The sequence below is a fragment of the Tasmannia lanceolata genome, unplaced genomic scaffold (assembly GCF_043159265.1).
Source record: "Tasmannia lanceolata isolate RefF3 unplaced genomic scaffold, GAP_Taslan_0.1 ptg000008l, whole genome shotgun sequence".
NCBI lineage: Eukaryota > Viridiplantae > Streptophyta > Magnoliopsida > Canellales > Winteraceae > Tasmannia > Tasmannia lanceolata.
Window position 1 is genome coordinate 16,790,678 of NW_027518685.1, and position 21,810 is coordinate 16,812,487.

Below are 21,810 nucleotides of genomic sequence, written 5' to 3' on the forward strand. Positions count from 1 at the left end.
ATCGATATATGGCAATATTTAAAGAGGAATACTAAACCCAAGGGCACCCTTGCAAAACTCAGATGAAAGAACGCTCCCAATGGTTGAGTGTCGCCGAAGTGAATTTATAAGAGGACCGGAAAATGTAAAAGTCAAAGAACATTAAATGCATTTTGGTGACGTGCAACCAATGGGGGTGCCCATTCATCTGATTTTTGGAAGGGCACCCTGAATTTAGCCTTCCTCATATTTAAAACCACGGTAGGACACAATGAGTAGAGATCCTCATTTTCCTTCATTGTGTTCCTTCTCATCCCTTCAGGAGAGTAGACATTGATAATGTTTCTGTCAATTGGGCTTATGCTCAGCACTTCAGATGAGGAACTTCCCTGCAGTTGGATTTAATCTGTTAATCTGATGTAATCTGTGGGCAGAATCCTCTCTAGTATTGTAAACAAAACCCATCAAAATCAGCCTTATTTTGTAGAAATGCTCACCTCCAATCAAGCCCCCAAATGGGTTTGGGTTTCTCTCAATCTTTTTCCATGTGGGCGAAGGATCCCTCCCGCGATTCAAGCAAGAGAATGGAGGCAAGTGGGAAAAAACACAAGCAAGAGGGTGGAAATACTGTAAAAACTCATCTTTAAAACCCACTTATCTTAATATCTATGGCCGAGGAAACAGTACAATTATGATGCCAATGCTCAGAAAACCTACCACATCCCAATACCCAAGCCTCAAATGTAAGGCCATACTTGTAGTCTTTTAGTTTTACCTACGCTCAAAAGAATTGCCCAAATCTACAGAATTCTAGAGTCCAGTCCCATGACAATAAATTGTAGCACCTGTTCATGTACATGGTGATCGACTTCTTACAAGACTTGTTCATCTGGAAAATCTGGGTACATCTTTCACATGGCCAATGTGAATGGGTAGTTCACATATTAAGTTTTTGCCCCAAATAGCTGAAGAAGCTGCGGATCACTAGGAATGAAAAAGAGGGGAGGTGCAGAAACAAGATGAAAGTGTGAGAGGTGCATCACCATAGCTTCTTCCTGACCCAAAAGAGGAGAAGGACAACTCCGATCACAATGGCGACCGGAGCCCATTTCCGAATCAATGCCTGCAGCAACCAGTGCCATACGACTAGATAAGGAGCTTTATATGTTAAAATAACGCCATATATTCAATATTTTGCACATCAAATTTCAAAAGCACGTAAGAAACGATCCAAATTGCAGGTTGGGGAGCAGGAACACGATACAAACAGAAATTCACAAATTATTGTTTCAAGTAGTAATAATGTCATAAGTTCATTTGATTCAGTACATTATTCTTTTGAGTGAAAAAAGACTTTGTCCAGTAAAGAACTAGAAATAGGGTTGAACAGACCCCCAAAGAAAAACAACATGAAGCACCAATTAGACAAAAAAAGCCAAAAGAACTGGCTACCACTATGTAGGCACCAAAAGAGGTTGGTAGTAAAGAAATAAATCATACCCCACTAAGAGCATGGAGTTATTGACACTGTCCCCAGCCAACAAGTCCACCGCCTCATTAACAATATGGAGGGCATGCTCAAGAATGGGACTAAAGATACTATAAAGATCAACAATTTCCAAAATGCTAAGCAGCACTGGCCCCGGCCTTGAATCACCCTCAACCCATAATTAACCAGATAGAGACCCCTTGGAAATCTGAACAGCAATGAAAAGGGCTATAGGCTTCCATATCATTCAAAAAAAGGTGGGGCTATGGGCTTCCGCTTCATTAGAGTCCTCGCCAACTAGACCGGAAAAGGCTTTGGTGACTTCACCCTTCAAATTTCTAATCATTCCTCAAATCCAGGCCGTGCTCAAATTACCACAAAAGTTCCATCAAAGTTCAGATATCTATTTAGCCACCACTTTTTTCTGCTTAGAACAAGGCAAAGAAATCAATTTCCAATTACGAAGGATGTCCCCAATTGTATGCCCCAAAATTTTGCATGGGCCCATTGAACTATTGAGAGTCTAATAACTAACGATTGATCTATAAATCATGGAATCACAGTCTTTAAAAATCCTTTATTCATCTAGTTCCACAAGCCCAATAACATCATATACGGTGTTACTCGCCAAAGGATCTTCTCCTTGTTGCAAACAGAGCATGTGCCAACCAGGGAAATGCGAGTCTCCAACTCCAGGAACACTGAAGCTATTACAGAATGGCCAGCAAAAAAACATAGATGCCACCCTACATTGAACAGTGGTCTATTAATTCCTTTGCACCACCTACGAAGAACACACCATTGGCATGCCGGAATTTCTTTCATTAAAGCGTGTATAAAATGTTCTACTTTCAGGCAAGTGACACCCCGAATGAAAATCTTCCACACGACGGGATGTCGATAGGGGTGAAGTTGGGTCAAGTAGGGCTTAACTTTGTCCAAAATTAAATGAATTCAACCCAAAATGAACCATAATATATGGTAAAGTTCAGCTCAATCAACCCAAAAGCTTCCACAATTCATCATATTATCCGGTTATCCCTTAACTACTTTCAATGGCATGAGATATTTTTGTTTTCTATGGTGAATTATTATTCTTTTGCTTTTGGAGCTCTGCCTCGAAGAACATAAGTGAGGTGCTTTTAACTTTTAAATCCCATTGGCAAATACGTGCTAAAAGTTTTGAAAGAAAAAAACTCAATTTGGAATAAAAAACTAACTGCTGTGAACTAACAATGGCACGGAACACACTTCATGGGAATTCAAAATTTTCAAGTCTAAGGAATTGAGAGTTTTCAGTCGAGGTGGCGGTGTAAAAGTTAGTCTTCAATAGGTTATGGGTTGAGAGCGATCTAAGAAACTCTTGCTAAGTGGATAGATTCGGCTCCCAAGAGTGGGCACATCAAAAGAATAGTATCGCAAGCAAAACAGATGATGCCAAAGTTGAACGATTTTTTTTTTTTGAATGATAAGACTTTATATTGAAAAGAAGATGGGGCTCACCCTGCAACCGAGATGGTCAAAACAGGGGCAAACCACCACAAAAGAGATCAATACAACATGGCCCTCAAGGGGGAAGAAAATCAAAAAGCTCTAAGTGCTCTCTGGCTACACCTTCCCTAGCTAACCTATCCGCTTCTCCATTCGTTGATCTTCTAACATGCAGAAAATAGATAGAAGAGTATGTCACCCGCTCCTGAATCTCGTCTATCCAGTGAGACAATCTCCAAGGGTGTATGCGACTTCGCTTCAACCATCTAATTACATTGAGGGAGTCTCCCTCCACTATCGTTCAATCAAGGAGACTCCTATCCATCATCCTGATCCCCGGGTGAACTGCTCCGAAGTTTGCTTCATTTGAATCAGTCCTCTAAAGAGGAACCAAGAAGGCCCACTTAGTCATGCCATTTTCATCTCTAAGAAGGCCACCAATTCCTACAAGACCGAGATTCCCCATACAGCTGGATCCATTAAACTTAAGCTTAAAACCCCCTGGACCAAGTGGAGCCCATACCTGACACCTTCTCACCGCTGACGCACACTTCTCTCCACCCTTGCCACAGATCATAGGCAGAGCCAAATCTAAAAGCTGGGAGAATCTTTAGTCATGATATAGTTAAAGAAATCACTTTTAAGAAAATAAAGTGAGGGATTTTTACCAGTCCTCTGAAAATCGTGTCATTCATTTCCTTCCATAAAACCCACAGGATGGCTAGTAGTGAGACATTCCATAGGATCCTTCCTTTTTCGTTCCAAGGAGCGGAGCACCATCCCTCTAGTAAATCCAAAAGCCTCGTCGGGAAAACCCATGATATGCCAAATCGTCTTCATACTTCTCCTGCCAGCCTACAATGGAGGAACATATGATCTAATGTCTCCACTGCCTCCAGACTCACACTGGTCGACGATCAACATATGACGGTTGCGCAAGTGGTCAACTATAAGGATTTTGTTTGGACAGGCCATCCATCTGAATCTGCAAACTCTGGGCGGAGCTGGAATGCTCCACACTCTAGCAAGAAGCGAGACTGCAGGACAAAGAGCCAGATACTCATAGAATGACTTGATGTTCAATGTCCCGGATGAATTCCAGATCCAAAACCTTTTGTCTTCACCCATCTGGTTCGATTAGGGTCAAAGATTTCAACGAAGCAAAAGTAACAGTGGTGTTGTATGGTATTTGGTTTCCTGATAGTAGTGTGCTAGACCGTTTGATTGTGGAAGGGGACTCCCTTAACATGATCAAGTGGTTGGATCGCAAAAGCCCTGCTCCTTGGAGATTTCTGGACTTGATTGAAGAAAACATGGGTGGTTGGAAGGATACCCAGTTCGATTTCAGCATGTTAGGAGATCTGCCAATCTAAATCGGCTGACTAGAGGCAGTTTGAGCAAGACCAGAGTGAAGTTGATCATCTTCCCCTTGAGATCTTTGTATTCGTAGTCTTCCTTGTGTAATTTCTAAGTTCTATTATTTGTGTGTTTGGCTTGTATCCAACCACCTCGGTTGTGGGGTTTCTGCCCTTTTCTTTTCATAAATTGCTTTGCCATTTTAAAAAAAATGTGTAAAGAGATATATAGAAACACATGTATATACCTTTAGACACCACAAAGTGAATAGATAGGAAATTTTCAAAAAAAAAAAAAAAAGTGAATAGATAGGAAGTTAGTAGGACTATGATTAAGTGTACATCTTAACATATAGAGAAACCATATAATAACACTTTGCTCTGGCAATCAACAATATACATAGGACCAATTGTTTCCTTATCCAATTCATTCATCGGGTATATATAACCAGCAGCCCACATTCATACAGTAAGTCGATAATATAATGGTAGCATGTTATGTTGCAGACGTAAAAGGATTCTGGAGCACATACATGTTCACATTCTAGAGGAATCATTTAGGATACAAACCAAGGCAACAGTAGACAAGTAGCAAATAATGCCAAAGATTACTCAAGAAAGGAGTATCAGTAAAAGATTCAAAGGCATGCTAAGGTGGTTTGGATATTTTAATCTTGAATTGATTGGAGAACTGTAATATCTTGAAATTGATTAGAGAGCTGTAATAAACTATCTTTCATATACATCTGGATAAGCAATAAATTAGGCAAAAACCCTGGCACACCAACCAATGTAACAACAAAAGTTACAAGATGATTATAGTAAAACAATCACAAACATAAGATTCCTTTGACAAAGCACATAAAACAAGGCTGACCTGCCGATTTAGATCTTTTGCCTTATCAGCATAGATGCGAGACTCGGATGTCAGCCGGCTTGACAGTTGACTGACCTCTACAAAATTGAAAACACAGAGATGTTACATATGGACATATGATAAGCCTATATGAAGAACAAACATTTACCAGATGCAGCTAAAGTAAGACAAGGTACTAATTTTCTATAATCAACAAAACAAAGGCTAAAGAATATAGTCAAGTGTTATCGGGCATATCCCTAACCAAATTGATAAAGAAAAGATGGACACTCTCTACAAGGGCCAAGCTACCAATACTACCAACATTTGGAATGATACTATGATAGTGAAGAAAAAGCAGCCATTGCTGAATTTATCAACCCTTACTCATGGAAGAGCTCTATTGGAAGCAAATGTCACGTATTCAATGGCTAAGGGAAAGAGACCTAAATACAAGATACCACACTATGAAAATTGGCGTTGACATTGAAAACTCATAAACAAAATTTGCACTGATATAAGAACCATTAATTATAACCAATCAGAAATCAAAGAATATTTATCAATCCCAAAAAACTACCCCATCCTTCATTGAGAACATAGTTGACCCCAACCATCTCAGTGATCATATCATTGATACTCTTCTTGAGAAAGCCACGGAAGAGGAAATATGGGAAACGGTCGGATCAATGGAGGGACATAAGGCACCCATTGATCACTGAAGGCCAAATGGGCTCCAAGCATTTTTTTTTTTTTAAATGATTAAGAAACATAGTAGGCAAGGATATCACCCTCATTTTTAAAAAAATCGAAATTAGAATTATGCCTTCAAACCTCAACAATACCTTTATTTTATTTTTTTGAAAAAAGATAACATTTAGTAAATAAAAGATGATTTACAAGTGCACTTCAAGGGGTAGAGACCGCCCCATGTACAAGGTAGATCATGAAGCTCCCAATTTAGCCAGGCAATCAGCCAAATTGTTGCCACTTCTAGGTATGAGTGAAAAAGAGAAAGCACCATACATACAAAGATCTCTAATCTCATCCACTAGATTGGCAAATCTCATCCAATAGATTGGCACACCTCAATAATACCTTTATTGCTCTCATTCCCAAGGTCGATCATGTTGATCAGGCCAATAAGGTTCCGCCTATCAGCCTTTGCAATGTTATTTATAGAAATATATCCAAAATCACGGTTAGTCAAATGAGACCATACCTCCACCAAGTAATTTCTCCAAATGAGTAGGCATTGGTTCCAAGAAAAACAAGGCGCAGACAATATTCTTCTCATTCAAGAGGTCCTTGATATTTTCTCAAAAGAAAAGTAAATGGATAAATTTGTCTATAAAATCAATTTAGAAGGTGCATGATAGGCTTGAATAGTTTGTCATCAATGACATACAAAGTTTGGATCAAGGTTACCTGGAACGCGGTTCGTTCCGGTACATGGGGCGGGAATGGGTACAGGGTACGATGGTAGCCCGGTATGCAGTACGATGAGTGTAGGCTAAGTTGGTTGGCTATTTCAGCTCGCGGGTCGATTTGGAGCGCAAATCTGGGTCACTCTGGTACTCTATAGTGTGTGTGTGTGTGTGTGTCTATATATATATATATATATATATATATATATATATATAATTTCATATTTTTTTACAAGAATATCATTCTATAGTCCATACTACATACATTTAATAAACAAAACTAAAAACCTCGTGTATGACATTCATATATATTCAAAATGAAAATTCCAGTTCCAATCCAATCCATAATATGTAAAATTTGAAGATCTTCAAATATCACTAAATTAATTACCAAAATATATTGCACTCTCAATCTTAAATGAAAGCAAACAGAAAATAACTACCAAATTCTGAAATAAGAACATAAAAATATGAATAAATTAATAAACTATTGTGCAACTCTTTTTTCCTAGTCCACAGAAGTATTCCCTTTCTCTATGGATCCCTCTATTTCCCGCGGGTTGCCCGGGTCGCCATTTTTGGTGATCCGGATCGCAAACGACCCCCGTTTCAGGTCGACAAACCCGGATCACGGGTCGGATGGTGGGAGGGGGGGGGAGGTGATCTCGGTAACTTTGGTTTGGATTTCATGATAAATGGAATCAATTAATCAAAAAGTGGGTCACCACATGGCATGCAGCCTAACTTCTTAAGGGAAATCCAATATAACATTACAAACCATAATCAAGGTTTTAAATTTCGTCTTAAACGAAACATTTGGATTTTGGTTACTACCGAAAGTCCGAAACGAAATCCACTTGGAAAAAATACCAAATTTCACCCAAAATTTTGGGATTCAGAAAAGAGAAGAACAATGAGATTCTATTAAGATATCTCTAACAAAATGACGAAAAAAAACTAGTGGTGAAGAATCTTACTTGTCATGTCGTACCGAAACCGAAATGTTTTCGTTTTGCTGATGACCGGAGCTGAAACCAAAACCGACATTTAAAACCTTCACCATAATTAGGCCTCCAATAAGGGGACCCATTATACCTTACATGTTTATCTTATGCCCTAAAATGTTAACTCATGGAATCCACGAGGAATGTAGAAAAGGTAACATTCAACCAATTTCTTTATCCGAATGAGGACCTCAGCTATCTCACCTTCTGTTTGTTCATGACGTTATTAAATTTTAAAAGCAACACTAGAATCTAGTCAACATAATCATAATCCCCTCAATCAATTGTATCGTGCCCAAGTACAAAAATCAAGATGGTCAAATCCAACATCACTTTCTCTAAAAATACTATTAGTTACCAACGACTCATAGAGCACTGTCCCCAAGCTCATAAAGTTCCCGTGAACCAACTTCACCTGGGACTTCCTCTGATCCATTCATGGCTGTCCCAGAAAGATTATACCTACATAATCTATAGTACAACTAAAGGGTTGGAAGGCTCTCATCTGGTATTCCCAATCACACCATGACTTGTGTTAGGATTCCCCAAGCAACCATAAACCAAGTTGATAGACTCCGTCAATTCTATTGGGCCAGGGCAAATTCTAAACCTAGATTGAGTTAAATCAACTGGGACGAAATCACCAAACCAACACATTATGGAGGAATGGGAATAGGTGATTCTTGCACTATGAACAAATTGTTTAATACTAAGTTCGGTTGGAGAGTCCTCTTGGATAGGGGACCCATGGATCCCTAATATCAAATATCTTCGATATCATGCCCCCTTAACCTATAACAACTTCCACAGCCTCACTTCTGTCCATGAACTGAATAGTAACACAAGGAATTAGACTCTAATAAACAACGGTTGTGATTCAAGTATATCAGAAAGTATTCTAACTATCCCTCTAAACATCAACCCCCACTTGGACCAAGTAGTCTAGAAACCCAATATAGAAGAAAATTTTACAATCAAAATGGCAACTAAACTGATCTTAAACTTCAACAAGAATAGCAACGCATCCCTTGATTCCACCCTTCAGAAACTGATTTGACGAGCCCAATGTCATAACAAATTAAAATGTTTCCTATGTAAAATAGAATAAAATATCATACCTAATAGAGTCATCCGTGATGCACGTGGAATGGAAACCAGCACCAAGTGTCCTCTTTGAGCCCCACATAATGAAACAATGGAACATTTATTCCATACATGCACCTATTCTACACAGTTATGGAATTGGATTTATTCCAATTTCGATGTTACTTGAACCTGACTGGAAAATATCAAGGAAGCCATCAACTTCTGGAAGTGTATCTCCCCCAAACCTGTATAAATCAATGATCTCTGGTCAGGTATTCTCCCATATATCCTTTGGACCATTAGGAAAACTTGCAACTCACTTGTTTTCCAAGAGGAACATGACACCTCCCATCTGCTCTCAACAAAATCAAAAGAGGGATTACAGAATATTTCAACTTACCTTTCCCAATCCTCCTACTCTCTCGTGCACCTATCTATCCTCCAACAATGGGATCAAGTAAATATTAAGTGCCACGTAGGTAAAGCAATACCTTGTCAATGGCAATGTCCCCCAAGTGATACTACTAAACTCAATTTTGATGGGTCCTTAGGGAACCTGGAACCAGCAGGTGTAAGGGGCATCTTCAACACATGAGGGGAGTTTCATCATGGCATACAGGCACTAATCGTATAGTTGAGTTTCTGGCTCTTGTTTACGATTTAGAAATGACACATTCTATGCAGATTAAGAACTTTTGGGATGAAGCGGACTCCCACAACATATTGCAAGATATCAAGAACTCTCAGTCCAAATGGCAGAAGGCATAAAGGAGATTGTGAAATTCTCTTGGATAAGCTCGACAACTGGCCTGAAACTAATGCCTGTCGAGAAGCTAATTGAATTGCAAATATCTTAGCAAAGTTAGCAGTGCAGAACAAGTGCTCCCATAAGTGGTTTGATGTGCTGCCTCGAGTTTGAGCAGCGTCTCTCCCTAGAAACAAATCACCACATGTATATAAGATTATCCAATATACATAATTAATAGTACATAGTTTTTTTGGTGCAAAAGGAATGTCGAAGGAATAATCAATCACCATTAAGCCCTAGCAGAAGAAAATTAATAAAATAATCCTCCATAAGTAGTAGGCCTACCACTTGGTCAAAATTTCAGCAAGTTGCACACAAGCAACAAACCCACCAATACAGAGATGAAAAAGATACATTCATGCTACAATGAAATGCTCAAATAACACCCAAAATAAATAATAATAATAATAAACAAAGTACTGGAGGAATGTTAGCGTGATAAACCATCATTGCATTTCAAGATTCTTGGTGCCATTCCAAAATACACGACAAAAAAAATTGACCTGGTCATGGCCTAAATAGATAGGAGCATTGTGATTAGATGGCACTTGTTTGTGTGGAATCATATTGTTTCCAACACAACCATGTTGTAGACAGTACCTAGTCTTTGTGTTAGTAATTATATCCCAATTGATTGATGTCTATAATAGTACGTAGCTGATTCCTCGTTTCCAGCAAGGTGAGATTTCTGTGAAAATATAGTTTTTTTTTTTTTTTAAGGGCATGAAAATATAGATTTCTATAAAAATATAGTTATATTCCAATCATCCCTAAGATAATTTTTATGTGTTTCTCCATGTGACCCTTTATAAATGATATTGAAATGTATCACTTCAAAGTGTCAGATCATTTGGTTTCGTAGGGTTCCCATGTCTGATTCCTTGTATCTGCATCCAACACTAACACACTGGTCAATGTCCAAGTTAAACAGGTCCATTTAAATTCATCAGTTTTATTTGCAAAATAATTCATAGACTACATAAACCAACAAGCCTGGTAAAAAAGATCAAGAACTTACGGTCGAGCTTTTCACCAACACCAAGAACTTCTTGTACATTGCGAGTCATTATTTGATGGACTTCATAAAGTTCATCATTCAACTTTGCAAGATTCCTTTGAGTACGGGTGTCCAAATACAATTTTTTGGTCTTCTGTATGAATGTATCTTTTAAGCGGGAAAAACAAACAATAAAGTAAAATATAAGAAACAAGGAAACCAATACTATGATAATATCAAGATGCAGTGTGGGCATAGAAAAATATGCATGGAAGACATACCAAATTTGATAAAAGCATAGGGCCTGGCAGCAGTTTCAATTTGATTGCCATTGACTTTCTCAAATTCGTTTTTGAGGTCTTCCAGGTATTGAAAAGCAAGTTTCTTCGGATAAGAGCGATCACACATAGTTAAATAGCACACACGACCTTCAATAATATAGCTACAAAGTTGGGTTAAGGTAACAATTAAATCTAAAATAAATGGAGTTGACACAAGAAGGCTATATAACATAACTAAACCTCTGCTATTAAAATAAAAAAGAAAAATAAAAGACCTGCTATTAGAAGAATATGCAAGAGAGACACAAGTATACATACCACTTGACTGGTTCAACCATCTAGTTCAAGAGACCATGTTTCTTAACCGATGCTTATATTTAGGCTTACCATAAATTATTGTATTTTCTGGTGGTGGTTCTATTATTTGTTGAAGAGGAAATGCGGACAGCAGGATTGATGTCCTTAGGCTGATTTACTTATCTTGATTGTCGGTAATAAGATTTTGCAGTTTCATTGCAAGCATGAGCTCAAAAACAAATGATCTTCAAGAAGAAGGCGTAAGTCCCCATAAAAACAAACCAGAATAACTTGTTTGTGTAATGTGGTAACAAGAACTTTCCCTCAATATTGGACAGTGGTTACGTTTTAATTGTTTCAGAATTTGCTCATATGGGAAACATTGTCCAAGGTACATTGACTCTAAGTTCTGAGGTGAAGTTCTCTAAACTAGTGTGCACACTCATATGAACAAATTCAGATCAATATAGACAGGATCAATAAGAATACAGGTGTCTACCCCCTCCATAGATTAAAGAAAAAGGGCTGCCCAGTGCACGAGGCTCCTGCCATTGCGGGTCTGGGGAGGGCTAGATGTACGCAGCCTTACACCTGATTTGCAGAGAGGCTGTTTCTGTGTACACCAGACATCTCAATTGGAAGGTGCTTCATGCCCAAAGGTAAAATGAAAATATTATGTGGGATGGATGGCTAGCTGTATCTGTATCTGTTTCTGTTTCTGTTTCTGTGTACCCCTCCATAGATGTAATCGGAAAATATTATGTTGTTAGATAAAATGAAAACACCAGACATCACAAACCAAAGGATACTGGAAAACATAAGGACCAGTTTCAATTGACATTCTTGAAGCTTCATTCTGCCCTTTTGAAAGATTTTTGAACAAAGACTTAGCCTGCTGCTTGTAGAACTCAGCATCTTGCTGATCACGCCCATCATCCAGCCCTTCTGCTAATGGAAGACCGTCAGTAACCCGAGCAATCATTGTCAGCTTCACCATTTTAGCCTTGGAAATATACAAGGATGAATAAAATATGGCTGCCAATTACCACCTGCACCAGATAAGAAATCAAACAGTTTAGCACGCTCACTCTAAAGTCGCTCACTCTAAAGTCTAAACTATATGATTCAGTTGAAGAGTAAACTAGGGGTGATGAGTATAATCCCTGAGAAAATATTGTCAGGAACATAGAAATAAGAGACAAAACATCATACTTTAAATTGTGCCACAACAGAAAGGTGTGGCTGAAAAAAGAAAGTGAACATTATTTAAAATGGTAAGGCGCATGTAAGATATTTTGGAGAGAGGCAGTAAGTACAGCAATGTACACATTAAATATAGAATATCGAGTAAAACAGTAGAAAAGACACCCTATGAACTTTGGACTTAAAGAATACTTAGAAAACCTCGAAAATTGGGGATGTACAACACATGTAATGACATCGTTAATCTGATGCAAATTTCAAAGGTGACAGAGATGACAGTAAGTCTATTTCAGGACATGTATTTATTTCAGGAGGAGCAACTGTTTCTTTGGACCGCATGGCAAGATACATGCGGGATGCTGAGTATATAATATGTAGTATGACGACTAATACCGTCGTCTAGATTAGACGATCTTTGGTCAAGTTGGATCTTGATCTTGTTTATGGGCCAATAGAAATATCTTGTGAAAATCAAGCAGCAATAAGCCTAATATACAGTGGGACGAATAGTTCCAAAGAAAAATAAATACATGTTAAATATCATTATATCAAGGATATAGTGGAAAAGAAAGAAATACAAGTAAGTTATATACCTATCAGTTTAACTGATTGCCGATCCTTTGACGAAATGAACATGTGGAAGGTTTCATCACGCATGTGAGCCTAATGGGACTTAAAATATCCGTATAAAGGAAAAATATTTTGGGGCAAATATTCGAGACAGAAACTTTTGTGTGACATTAAACTGTAATGCAAAGAATTAAATGAAATACATAAAGAATACACTCGGCCAATGTAGCCAAGTGAAAGGTGTGGAGATGATGGCTATATGGTCTCATCGGAATTAGTGCAGTGCAAAACAAACCCACATATGGGTTAGTTGAGGAAGGGGCATAGATGATTACATGAGTTTGATTTTGGGTACTCAAACTCGAACTTAAACAGCATATAAAACCAGATCAGAAGAAAAGATTTAGAATACGATATTAAAAAACGGGGCTCCCCAGAGTGCAAGCGATGCCCCACTGCACATTCATCTTCTACTTAACCAGTTCCATCAGAAGTTTATTTTGATATGTTCATATTATTGTGGTGTATATGGGGTAGTTAGTAAGTGAAGTTATTATGTGGTTATGAAATTTATGATTATGTAGTTTAGGCTGTTGAGGGTTAGTTATTGGTGGCACGTCTTGTTAATGGGTGGATGGGCTTGTAATGTGGTGCTGGTACCATGGTTTGAAATTTCGACCAAAATTCGAAATTTCGGATTTCAGTGGAGACCGACATCGAAATGCATCAAAACCGAAACGGTCATTTATTTCGGCCGAAATTTCGGTTTTTCCGAAATTTTTTTAATATTAATTTAATATTTCACCAAAATTTCGACCGAAATTTAATATTGAATAAAATATTAATTTCGGGTCAGGTACCAGATTTCGACCGAAATTTCATGGTCCGAAACCGGTACCGAAACCGAAATTTTAAACCTTGGCTAGTACTACCCTTTGCTTGTAATTGTTTCCCCTGTTTTCTATCTTTTATTTTGTTTATTTGTGTTACATAACATATTTTCCACTACAATCAATATTGTCACCTGCAACAATATTGTCATCTGATTGATGATTTCTCAGACATAACCCTAGAAAGGAAAAAAAAAAAAAAAAAAAAACCCCAAAAGATATTCTGATAATGATTGAAAGAATACAGCAGAAGGGAGATCAGAACCCTTTGAAACAGATTAGAAAATTAAATAAAAACAATAACAAGATCAAACATAAGAAGCACTTGCAGTAAATAAAAACCCTGATGAAGGAAAGGGGATTCCTATGAAAAGGGTTATTACAAATCTGTACCTTATTAGTTCGAAGTATGTTAGGAAGGGATTATCGGAGAAAGGACCTTCGTCAAAGAGGAGAATCGAAACCTGAATTTGGTTTGGGATCTTTAAAGAATGAATATTCAAGAATGGAAACGTACGAATATTCAAGAATTAGGAAGAGAGTACCGTCGGGATCAACGGTGACGATCAATGCTAGGATCCCTACGGCGACATTTATGTGCAATCAAGACCGTTGGACATGTTGAACATTCATGAGGGGGTCACATGATCTTGTCTGTAGGTGTACATCCCATGCTTACAATAAAAACTACAAAAATCAATGTCTTAGGTGCTGATGGCAAAAACCTAAAATCGGCTTGATTGATAAGGTATTACCCATAAAATATTATCTTGATCTAAATATTAACAAAGGAATTAAAATTGGTTAGTAAAACGGGGAACCCATGGCCTCATAGTTGGGGCATGAAGCACCTTCCAATTGAGATGGGCGCTCAAGCCCAAGTAAAATCATACTTGGTAGGTGCTTTCTTTGACATTTACCTTTGGGCCCAGTCCATCAGTGTTTACTCCACCTTGGTCAGATGATCCTAGATCCATCAAGGGCGACTAGCACCCTACAGCCTACTGTCCCACGTGTGCATGTAAGGACAGTGTCTATGGCCCATCACTAGCAAAAGGCATGTGTTTTAAAAGTAAGAGGGAAGAGTATAGGGATACTTTTTTTTTTTTTTAACCCGGAACAGATTGCGGCACGGGGGAGGACCTCAAAATATTATATAGAAATTGCAAGATTACATGGAGAGGGCTAATCGACTCGCCTCTAAATCATAAACCAAAAGGGGAAAAACCAAAAAAAACAACACATTCCCTTAAAACCGCCCACCACCTAGGTCATCCTCGACCGGAGATTAGGAAGACCTAAAGCATCACATCTTGCAGCCCCACGGGCCGAGGTTGGCATTTCTGACCAGCCTTGATAAATTCGGTTCGATTTGATAATAACTGCTTCATTTGCGAGAGCGTCCGCAACTTTATTGCCTTCTCTGAATTGGTGTTGATGGGAGAGGCAAAGTTGATCCATGAGTAACATCATCTCCGTCCAGAAAGAGGAGATGGACCACGGGTAGCTCTCTTTCTTTGAAATGAGATCCATCAACACCTTGATATCCGATTCTACAAAGAGGTTCACTATTCCGAAAGCTTTGCATAGCCTAAGACCGTCCAAGAGCGCCCTTGCTTCTGCCACCATGTTGGTGGATATCCCATAGAAATAGGCGAAGGCAAAGATAACTTTTGCTTTAGAGTCGCGCATGACTCCGCCGCCTCCTGATTCTCCCGGGTTTTCCTTTGACGCCCCGTCGATGTTAAGCTTAAAAAGACCACACACAGGTCTTTCCCACCAAATCCAGATTTCCCTGCTAATCTTTTGATTCCCAACGTCAATCTTCAAATCCTCTAAAGCAAGCCGGTCCAGCATGCTGATTTCTTTCGAGAATTTTTGGCTAATTCTCACTGCTCTTAAATCACTCACAACTTTCTCTATAACCCAGTTTATGTTGCTGATCTTGCCTTCCATTCTTCTCAAGCAGCGTTCCTTCCATATGTGCCAAGGGATAAGCAGGGCTAACATACCCAGGAGAAAACATGCCTGAGATTTCCTTAAGCGATCAATGGCCATCCAATCTTTAATTTGGCTTCTCACTGGTTGTAGGGGGAGGAGTTGTACCGCCCAGAGACGAACAAAAAAACCCCATATACTGCTTGCTAACTCACCATTCCCTAGGAGGTGGTTTACAGTTTCTTCTTTGGAGGAGGGGCAGCAGTTACACTTTGAAGCTATCTGTATCTACAAATCTTTAATTCTGTTATCTGTCGGGATTGCATTGTTGAAGAGTTTCCAAGCAAAACAGCCCACCTTTGTGGGAATATGGTTTAGTCCCTCTCTACAGGCATTGTTAATAAGTATCCCTGTGTTGAAGAGTACAGGGATACTTATTAACGCATCTCCACTCTTCTTACTTTCGAAGATGGGACTAAACGTTTAGTCCCTCTCTACAAGCTTTATTGCACCTCTTTCAAAAACACACATTTTTCAAAATACTTTTTATTTAAAAACTACTTTTGAAAACACTTTGATTTTGAAAACATTCAACAATAAATGCATACGGGGAACATCCAAGTTATGGAATTTTTATACAATTCAAAATTTGTAGATAGGCTTGAAGGAAAAGGTTATAATGTATATTTATCCATGTGTATTCTCGATGTATCTTTTTATTCGTTCCCTAGAGAGCCATCCATCCCACATCATGTTGGGATAGTTAGCTCTATTAATTTGGTTCTATTCCATAAGGAATTCAAGATCCAAGTAAAGATATTGTGCATTTGGTTGTTCATGCATGATCCAAGCAAAAGTATTCTCTCCTGATTAATAGTCATTATTAAGAGTTTGCATTCATCAATCCCTTGGGAAGATTTTAGACAAGGATGTAAATATCGTTTCTTCATGACCCGTTCATTGTTGATACTTTTCATTTCAATTGTGGGTTTTATACATCAAATATAACATAATCAAAGAAGATACTAGAACTGAAATCTTTAGTAGTAAACAAAAATCTCCATGTATCTCCCGCCTGTCTTAATTCAATTGATACCAAAATTCATTAATACCTCTTTCCCTCTTTAAAGTTAAACACCACATGACAAATATGTAGAGAGCCACATGGAAAAAGTTGGCAGTGTTGCCTATGACCCATTATTCTATAACAAATACCCACTATTTTACAGTACTTCATTGCCTTTTGCAAATCACTTGCAGCCTCATATCCCATGATTGATTGGTAAGTGAGGAAGGCCACATTCTCCCCATTTGTTCTCTTCAAATACTTTTTTTTTTTCAATATATATCCCAACCAATTCCTGTAATTAATCAAATATCTGTAGAAAAATACAAGTATATCCTTCACTTTTGGTGAAATGTCATGTATTACCTTTTTTTTTTTTTTAATCCTTTTTAGCCTATTAATTTAGATCCTCTTACTAATCAATCCTTGATCACTTGGAGTGGTGCTCTCATCCAAATGTAAGAGCATATTTCATTCTATGCTTGGATAGCTAGAATGGGAGCAATCTTGCAAGTCTAAAGCAGTAGAGTATTGTTGAGAGGAGCATGCTACAAAGAAAATCTCCTCTAATATGTTAGCTTGAGTTATATAATCTTTATATTTGTCATGCATTATGTACTCTTCAAATGTTTGAGGCTTTGATAACCTCGTCTCCATCATATCCATCTGTGGGAAGTCCTCAACTGATAAGGGTGGATAAGTGAGCTTTTGTTGTATCCTTGTGCCACCCAACACTGTTTTATCCTGTAATAGAAAATAAAAACAGTAAGTAAATAAACTACTGTTTGATCCCAACAGTAGGTATGTTGTGTGTGCATATATATTGTATTAAAACCATTACAGAGTAGACATAATCAATAATTGATATCTACACGACCATTAATTAATGGGGACAAACTCACCTTGTTTTACATTATTTAACAAGCTGTCAAAGTATAACAATTCCCAAAAAGCTCTCAGCTGCCAATTAAAAAGTGTAAAACAGCGTGAGTCCGCCCCCATCACCCTATGCATAGGTTTGGGTGGAGATAGTACGCCCCGCCACATCAAAACACGAGGTGTAAAATGGTGGGTACCACCCATGCTATCCATGAGTATAAAATGGTGGGCCCAAACCCATCAAAGCATGAGGTGTAAAATGGTGGCAGCACCCATGCTATTCATGTGTAAAAAAATTTATGGAAAATAATATTCTATGTGAAAAAATCCAAGACCCAATATGTTTGCATTTTTCTTTGAAAATAAAAAAATTCGATTTTGGAAAATAATTTTTCATGTAAAATGAGTTTAGAAAATGCTATAAAAAAAAATTTCATGAAAAAAATCCAATTTAGATATTATAACCATATATACATACATACATAAATTACTCTTCAGGCTAGAGATGTAGAAGAGAGGATATTCCTCATCGAGGAAAAAGATCCAATTACTTCAGAATTAGGAATTCAACAAGGAGCTTATGATCTGAAAATCTCATGTAAGGTGAAGAGTGAGACTAAGGGCGACTTATCACTCACCATCTTGGAAGATTGGGAGATCATTGACCCTAAATTGTTAAACATAAAGAAATAACCCTCATCTAATCTTTAGTTTTCTCTCAAAATTTCAAAGTAATTGTATTTATGGCCTTTTGAAAGTATAAACAATAAGTTTAACCAACTAAACCTAAAAAGTTTAGCTTCCTCGATCTATTATAAGGCAATAAAAAGTAAGCAATAAAACAGTGAATTTACGGCCAAACATAACGTAAAAAAGATAATCGATGTTTTGACAAGAAAAATTAAATTTATAATTTTTACCATGTCTAGACCACAAACATGAGAGAATAATGTTAAAATTTTACATGTCTTCAGCCATGTCTAGAGACCAAATAATAAGAGAATAATGTTAAAATTTTCCAAATACCTTTGTAAGATCAGATGTAGGGTCTACATTCTGTGGGGACGCATTTGTCGAACCGTTGTATTCATCCATGACAGATAAAGAATGTAGATCAAATGAAATACTATTATCGATCGGCGATCCTTGAGTGATCTCTGGGGAGGAAGTAACTGATGGGGATATTGTATCATCTCTCTCATAATCACCTTCATTATGGTGAGTGACATTGCCACTGCTTGTATCCTCTCCTACCATATATTCATTTGGAACCCAACAGGATTCATATGCAAAACTTCCACCTTGTTGCTCTTCAATTCTACTAGTCCTGCAAACAACTTTCTTGAAAATGCGACACAGTGCATATGCATCCTGCAATTTGGAACGATTTCAAACAATGGTTATAATGAAAATGGAAAATGCATAATTAAAACGAAAAATGCTAAAAAGATGTGGCTTTTTAGATCCATTTGTGCAATGTGGATGAGGGTTGTTACTGTTGTCCTGACCGGAAACCATAATATCGGCCCATTGCCGTTGACCCCACACTGATCGGATGATCCTAGCCGCTTGATCCATCAAGCCTCCTCTAGGGTTTTTTTTCCCTAGAAAAGCTAGACCTACATTAATTTGGAATTGACCATACCATGTGGGTTACCTCATGATGTGTCGAAGATCAACGATCTTGTTTGCACACACGTCCCCCATGGGACCAAAAATTGAGGGTAAATGCCGCCTAGTCAGGCTAGATCAAAATTCCATATAAAAGAAGAGGAATAATCCAATGTGGCTCGTCCTCATTTTAATACAATGAGGCACACCTGTACTGCTTTGTGGTTGCAAAACATGCCCTAATTCTTCAACCATAATAAATTAAAATATAGATCACATTCCGATGTTCACCAACCAAAATTACAACTCATCAAACGGTTAGGATCATCTGCTCTGTGAAATGTTTGTGCCATATGATAGATCAAGTAAGGACCACCTATTGATCGATCACTTGTTGGGTTAACTACCCAATAGAAGCACAACTCATTAAATTATAATTAAGCGACAAATTGCATTGGATCGTTCATGTAAGTATACCTTCAATGTGGATGAGGCATCACATTCGGAGTGAATGAGCCGATATTCGTGCATCACCCAATTGGTACGTAGGCCATGGGGAGCACGCCCTCTGTAGTAAACCAATGTCTTCTTCATCCCGACGGCTCGCTTTTGAGATTGCACCATTCGATCCTTTCCAGTCGCCTTCCAGTAACCGGCTTTTGTCGCGCGGTTCGTTCTAGAGCCGTTTGGGTACTTTCGATCTCTTTGGCTGAAGAAGTACCATTCCATGTCCTTGCTTGGTAAATAAGATTTTTCTAATATCAAACAACCAAAAAAAAATTACTCAGTATTAATTACAATTCGTCTACACTAAATTGTAATAATGGACCATCATTGCCTGAAAATTTCATTGATTCCTGATTCCTGCTATTCTAACCGTTGGATCGTGTATCTTCCAAGGTAACGGGTAAGAAGACCTTTCATCAGATGGCTAGGATCAGGTGGGTTCTAAACAATATGGACCCTTGTCTTTATTTCTCTTAATTTTTTGTTAAATGCAGTGGTTTTCTCAAATCATTTATGCAAGAAAGTTTCATAAACTATTCATTCCTCTCATGATATCTACTATAAAATATTGATGTAATTAGAGAAAGAGATAATATATACCTGGTAAGTCCCATGGCTCGCATTTGTAGAGATCGACATCTGGGATGATTTCGAGCTCGATTGTGCGGCCACTGATTTTCCTATCGAGATAGTAAGCGACGAGTTCCTCATCTGTTGGGTGGAATCTAAAACCAGGAGGGAGACTAACAGGAGCCATAAGAGAGAGAGAGAGAGAGAGAGAGAGAGAGAGAGAGAGAGAGAGAGAGAGAGAGAGAGAGAGAGAGGGAGGTTGTATTGTTAGATGATAAATGTGGATGGTAGGACAGTGAGATAAATATAGAGGGAATGTTTGGAGGGGGACAAAGAGATCATACTCGTTGTTTAAAAGAATTGCAAGTCTACCACTAAGGTATTAGAAGACAGTGCTGTCTATTTTGTCAGTTTATTGGAAATTGTGAGAGGAGTTGGGCGTTATTATTTGATAGTGGGGTATACCTTTAGCTTTTCCAGATTCTGTATAGGGAAAACCAAGAGAGGAAGGATAAGAAGCTTCTCTCTCAGCTTTTGTCTACTCACAAACTAACAAAATCAGAGGACAAACTCAGAAGGCTCTGTAGGTCATCCACTGTCCACATCTCTCTCTCTCTCTCTCTCTCTCTCTCTCTCTCTCTGGTCCGACATCACCTCCATCTTCACCCTCATCTCAAACATAGTCACAAATATTTGTCTCGAGAATTTCTCCATAATGGTGTATCTCAAGATATTTTAATTCTTTTGTTATTTTTGATTTATATCTGAAAAAAAATTAAAAATAAACTATATAAAAATTAAAAATTTAAAACCAAATTAGGAGAACAAATAATATCATGAATCTAGTGTGACATTAAAACATAATGATACCCCAATTTTTTAAGAATCTCAAGAAAATTTCAAAATGTTTCCATTTTATCAAACAATTCGCAAAATATCAAAATATTTTCGAAAAATTTGTATTGGGTCTCCTCTGAGAGGAATGATAATTAAAATTTGGGAGGTGATACAAAACAAAACAATTGGAACTACACAGTGCTTACTTTCATGCCCCTTATCATCACTTAATCATGGGTAAATTTAGTACTTGATCATTTAATCCCACTCTTAATCCAAACTGTTGATCTAAGATCAGTACTTGCTCACATAAGCCAATCCTAGGAGTAGTTTATCCAAGAATTTCTATCCCTGTGAAGAGCATCCGATCAATGTTTTCAGACCAAAATTATAGGGTATTAAGTGAAAAGGAAAAAGATGATACTAGAAGTGCCTAGTGTGAGTAATGGATGATAAAGTCTTATGTTTGCATGGCTCTGCTCAAACGGTAAGGATTATCCTACTGTATTGGTTTTGGCAATGTAGAAAAGGCAAGCAAGCCAAGCCTTGGTTAGGTGGTCCCGGCAAAGTGCGTCTAGGAGTATACCTGTCTTGCTTTTTCTTTTTCTGTCACCCCACAGCTTTTCCTTTTCTGTTTTCCGATCATCAACCTCCCTTCCCTTTAGTCAC

The 21,810-nt window shown here is 38.0% G+C and overlaps 2 protein-coding genes across 4 annotated transcripts; both read right to left on the reverse strand.

Annotated features, from left to right (window-relative positions):
* Positions 1-604: 604 nt before the first annotated feature.
* LOC143884602 (25.3 kDa vesicle transport protein SEC22-1) lies at positions 605-14,401 on the reverse strand. Of its 3 annotated transcripts, XR_013252995.1 has the most exons (8): positions 14,127-14,401; positions 11,880-12,119; positions 10,774-10,934; positions 10,514-10,660; positions 9,008-9,619; positions 8,720-8,932; positions 5,192-5,268; positions 1,042-1,102 (listed from the first exon to the last, which is right to left on the reverse strand). XR_013252995.1 is itself a non-coding variant. In XM_077388251.1 (6 exons), exons 2-6 carry the CDS (start codon positions 12,065-12,067, stop codon positions 1,019-1,021), a joined length of 657 nt encoding a protein of 218 aa, XP_077244366.1. In that variant the 5' UTR covers positions 12,068-12,119; positions 14,127-14,384; the 3' UTR covers positions 605-1,018. The 3 variants fall into 3 exon arrangements, 1 of the variants encoding a protein (XP_077244366.1); XR_013252994.1 differs by having other exon boundaries at positions 8,720-9,619; XM_077388251.1 differs by lacking the exons at positions 8,720-8,932; positions 9,008-9,619 and having other exon boundaries at positions 605-1,102; positions 14,127-14,384.
* A 2,358-nt stretch (positions 14,402-16,759) lies between these two features.
* On the reverse strand, positions 16,760-20,528 carry LOC143884605 (NAC domain-containing protein 54-like). Its single transcript, XM_077388257.1, has 4 exons — positions 20,335-20,528; positions 19,705-19,982; positions 18,643-18,987; positions 16,760-17,481 (listed from the first exon to the last, which is right to left on the reverse strand). The coding sequence occupies exons 1-4, from the start codon at positions 20,489-20,491 to the stop codon at positions 17,209-17,211; spliced, it is 1,053 nt and encodes a 350-aa protein (XP_077244372.1). The 5' UTR covers positions 20,492-20,528; the 3' UTR covers positions 16,760-17,208.
* Positions 20,529-21,810: the final 1,282 nt, after the last annotated feature.

What these genes read in the sequence shown, in the direction of transcription:
- LOC143884602 (XM_077388251.1), bottom strand. Translation starts at nt 12,067, where the DNA reads ATGGTGAAGCTGACAATGATTGCTCGGGTTACTGACGGTCTTCCATTA. An exon ending in CTATGCTTTTATCAAATTTG is followed by an intron (nt 10,661 to 10,773) that starts GTATGTCTTCCA and finishes CCCGCTTAAAAG; the next exon opens with ATACATTCATACAGAAGACC. An exon ending in CAAAAGATCTAAATCGGCAG is followed by an intron (nt 1,103 to 5,191) that starts GTCAGCCTTGTT and finishes TGGTTGCTGCAG; the next exon opens with GCATTGATTCGGAAATGGGC.
- LOC143884605 (XM_077388257.1), bottom strand. Translation starts at nt 20,491, where the DNA reads ATGGCTCCTGTTAGTCTCCCTCCTGGTTTTAGATTCCACCCAACAGAT. An exon ending in CGAGCCATGGGACTTACCAG is followed by an intron (nt 19,983 to 20,334) that starts GTATATATTATC and finishes GTTTGATATTAG; the next exon opens with AAAAATCTTATTTACCAAGC. An exon ending in CTACATCTGATCTTACAAAG is followed by an intron (nt 17,482 to 18,642) that starts GTATTTGGAAAA and finishes TTTCTATTACAG; the next exon opens with GATAAAACAGTGTTGGGTGG.